Below are 4,193 nucleotides of genomic sequence, written 5' to 3' on the forward strand. Positions count from 1 at the left end.
TGCTGAAACTTTTGGATGTTCCTGGATGATAAACGATTCCATTGCATCTCACTTCCTTTGCTTTCAAGTCAACCAAACTTGGGGACATGTTCACCTCCAGGAAGGAGGAAAATGAGTAATCCACCCCCACCCCCACTGCCGTGTCTGACAGAGAAGCCAAGGAGCACTGCCCCCGGGGGGCCGCCAACGGTCTGGACGTGCTCTCCAGCCACATGTGTCTGAACACACTGTGAACTGAACCCACACTCCACGTAGAGAACCTAAAGCCCTGGCTCTAGCAGCCCCTCTCTCAGCCCTACAGTGCAACAAGGGCTCCGCCCAAACAGGGGAAGTAAGGGCCTTACCTGTGCTGTCCTCCCCAAGGCCTTCCGCGGCCTCCCGAAGCTTAATGTCCATCACCCTCGTGGAAATCATGTCCAGCTCACTAAAATCAGATAGAAAGTCACGTTAGAGGAGCAAGTCTAACAGAAGTTATCAGTGACTGAAATGGTGGTGACTGCCTTTTGCCCATGTCCCTGGCAAAGACAGATTCCAGGTCAGTAGAGGCCAAAAACATGTCCACAGCTCAAGATTAGTAACCACATCAGCATTTATCTAATCACTGACCAGAGCCATTTAATGGAAAACTGGAAAATGCTTCACCGATTTACACAATGCAGATTTCATTCCTTTCTTTGAAAAAAAAATTTTCGGAAATTAGGTTTTTCTCTTGTTCACTGTAGAAAGTTTGGAAGATAGAATGAAAATCACCCATTATCCCACCAACCAAGAATGACTAACTATGGAACGTTTTAATGTATTTCCTTCCAATATCTTTTATGCAAATATTTATGTGCACAAGCACACATGCACGATATTAGTAAGACTGAGTTCCTGATTTTCTTATCCCACATCAGTAAAATTCTTGATGCTATTGTAATGGCTACATAATGTTTTGATATTATGCTGTACCATCACTTATTTATATTGTTTCTTTTTTGAACTTCTTATGAAAAATTTCTAACAGATATAAAAGTACAGAGAATGTATAATGAATTTAAAACATGGGGACTCTTGTTCATTTTTACCCCCTCTCCACTCCCCGCTAACTAGGTTATTTCAAAGCGAATCATTCCACGTACCAATATCATTTCATCCATAGGGACTTGCCTTCTCCCTAGATTAAAAATTTCTGACTCTTCATGGAAATCAAATAAATGATTACTGGTCAATATTCCTGCTCCAGAGTACTGAGCTGTGTCCCTGCTTTCCACAACTGACTTTTAAACAGCACATCCTATCCCACACAGACTAACTCCTCATTTACTTGGAAAGCTATTCCTTACTGGCAATTACTATGAATTCCCGTACTTTAAAAGGGAGCTAAAATATTTAATTAACCAATTAACATTTACCACTTGCACACAGTACATAATGGGAAATGATGGGAGAAATAAAAGAAAACTTAACAGAGGAAAGAAGATGCAGGTCTTTGCTAGAGCTGGGCCTAATATTTAGGTCTCCTTTAATATTAATGTCAAACTGCCCCATCCCTGACCAGCCAATTCCTTAAAAGGTGAACAAACCTTCATTAGCCTTGCTTCTTGATTTTGATGTAATTTGGCTTTACAAAAATGTTGGATCAACAGAATGAAGGAGAAAAACACCACACACACAAATCATCTCAACTGATGCAGAAAAACCATCTGACAAAATTCAACACCCTTTTGTGATTAAAAAAAAAAAAAAACGCTCAAAAAATTAGAAATAGAGAAAGACTACCTCAGCATAATAAAGGCCATATATAAAAAGTCCACAGCTAACATTGTACTCAACACTGAAAAACCAAAAGTTTTTCCTCTAAGATCAGGAACAAGACACTCTCACCACCATCTATTCAACATAGCACCGAAGCCCTAGCCAGAGCACATAGGCAAGGAAAATAAATAAAGGGCATCTAAGTTGAAAAGGAGGAAGTAAAATTATCTCTGTTCACATGTGACACGATCTCACATGTAGAAAATCCTAAAGATCCCTGCCACACCGCACACACACAGAACCGTTAGAACAAATAAATGAATTCAGCAAAGTTGCAGAACACAAAATGAACACACACACATCAGTTGTTTCTATAAACTAACAATGAACAATCCAAAATGGAAATTAAGAAAATAATTCCATTTACAATAGCATCAAAAAGAATAAAGTACTAAGGAATAAATTTAACCAAAGAGACAAAAGACTTATATCCTGAAAACCAGAAAATGTTGATGAAAGATTGAAAGTAATGCCAATAAATGGAAAGACATCCCATGTTCATAGATTGAAAGACTTATTATTGTTATGATGTCCATACTACCCAAAGCAATCTACAGATTTAATGCAACCTTTATCAAAATCCCTGATCCCACAGTATCCTGCTGCTTAATGTTACTATAGGGGATGGGGCGGCTACCAGAGGATTTGAAGAAAGAGGCAGTAGAGAAGGAGCAATGCAAGGAGGAAAGAGAGTAAAAGTGGTAAGATTTGGTTAAGAGTCACCAACTACTACCCCGGATACCATCTTCTATGGCCGCCACTGAGCTAGAAAGTACAAGTGCTTGAGTTTCTATTGCTTGAATTTGGAGTTAACAGCTGCAATTACTTATCAAGCATGCAGCGTATCATCTGATTGTCTCATTTAATCTCCAAGAACTCTAAATATTCCCATTTTGGAAATGAGAACATGTATTATGTATCAGGTAAGTTTATTAACTGGCCCAAAGTAGTGAGGCAGAGACACCAACCTATATACCCATACTGACTGTATATGCAGGGTGTGCAGGCACTTATGAGGCCTTGGGGATACAGCGATAGATGAGACCAACTTGGTCCCTGCCTCTTGCACGTGCTGACCCAGTGCAGTGGAGCATCCTGAGCTGTCCCCAGAGGGGCTCAAGGGAAGCTGGGAAACCCAAAGGACACCAATCTCCCGCGGAAATGGCTCTGCCTGCCAAGCAGCCCCTGTCCAGCATCAGGCCAGGCCCAGGGGCTGAAGGAGCCCCAGGAGACCATCCATTGGGTCTGACAGGGCATCTTAGTCTGCAGGGGGTTGGGGTGGGTTGAGGCTGCCATGATTTATCAGCTAACACTCCTAGGAAACCATGAGGTTACCTTCAAAATGTCCACTTCTGCACAGTTTACAAAATGTTCCCTGCCAGGAAGTGCTGAGAACATGCAAGTGTATGTGAGCGTGTGCACAAGCCTCGGAGGTGGGTGTACAGGAGGGCGCCCATCCCGCTGAGGGTGGAGTAGACCCAGGAGCTCAGAAACGCTTCTCCCTGGATTGAACAATGTGGCTGTGATAAAGCCCTGTGCACAGGGCAGAGGGCTCAGGAGCAGGTGGGAGGGTGAGCGGGAGACACGAGAGCATGGCCCGGTCCTCACCTTGCTGGAAGGTACGTTCTCGGCAGGGGCCCAGGTGCAGAAAGCAGCACCAGAGGCCAAGGCTGCTGATGAACTCACGCTCAGAGGCAAAAGTCACCCCCTAGACCAAGGGACGACAAGTCAGCCTCACCCCACGTGGGAGGTTTGAAAACCTGCTCATGTTTGATGTTCCAAACATCTTCTTACTAATAGGAGTGCAGTATGATGCAGAGGAAAAGGGAAAGACTGGGAAGTGAGGCAGCCCTGGAGCTGAAGCCGCATCCCACCACTTATCAGGGCGGAGCCTCTGTTTCCTCATTTACAAAATGGGGGCAGTAACACTTTAACTAAGTGGGACTGAGAACACAGCACATACAAGCACCCGCTGAGAAGAGCTGTCAGTTTCTGCATCTCGTTTCTCACCACGGGCTCACGCCTCTGCACGACTGCAGACAAGAACACACATCACTGGCACGCCCTAGGGACTGGCCATGCTGTCTCCTGTACGCACAGTCTCCCTGCGCAAACGGCTCGCTTTGGAGCCACCAGTATCAAAGATGAAGACACCTGGGCTCCTAGATGACCCCTGATCTTCGCAACGCTCCACAGCCCGATGGACCATGAATGAAACTGCTGCCAAGGAACTGATAAAAATATATTCCAGGCCACGGAGGAAAGCCCTCCACCTGAGACTGCGGGGTGTGCAGATGGAGGACCGTCCCCTTCACTCGAATGCTCCAGGTGCAAACACTCTGCAGCTGTTACAAGGGAACGTCTTCTCTGTTAAGCCCAATAACTTGCCCTGCTGA

General features: G+C 44.6%; 1 protein-coding gene across 1 annotated transcript in view; it reads right to left on the reverse strand.

The window, feature by feature from the left end:
• CRACDL (CRACD like) overlaps positions 1-414 on the reverse strand; it is a 46,763-nt gene extending 46,349 nt beyond the window's left edge. The window contains exon 1 of the mRNA XM_007466895.1: positions 345-414. Coding sequence (XP_007466957.1) covers positions 345-414 — 70 coding nt within the window. The remainder of the gene's footprint in view (positions 1-344) is intronic.
• Positions 415-4,193: the final 3,779 nt, after the last annotated feature.

This window comes from Lipotes vexillifer, unplaced genomic scaffold, assembly GCF_000442215.2.
Source record: "Lipotes vexillifer unplaced genomic scaffold, Lipotes_vexillifer_v1.1 scaffold28, whole genome shotgun sequence".
Lineage (NCBI taxonomy): Eukaryota > Metazoa > Chordata > Mammalia > Artiodactyla > Lipotidae > Lipotes > Lipotes vexillifer.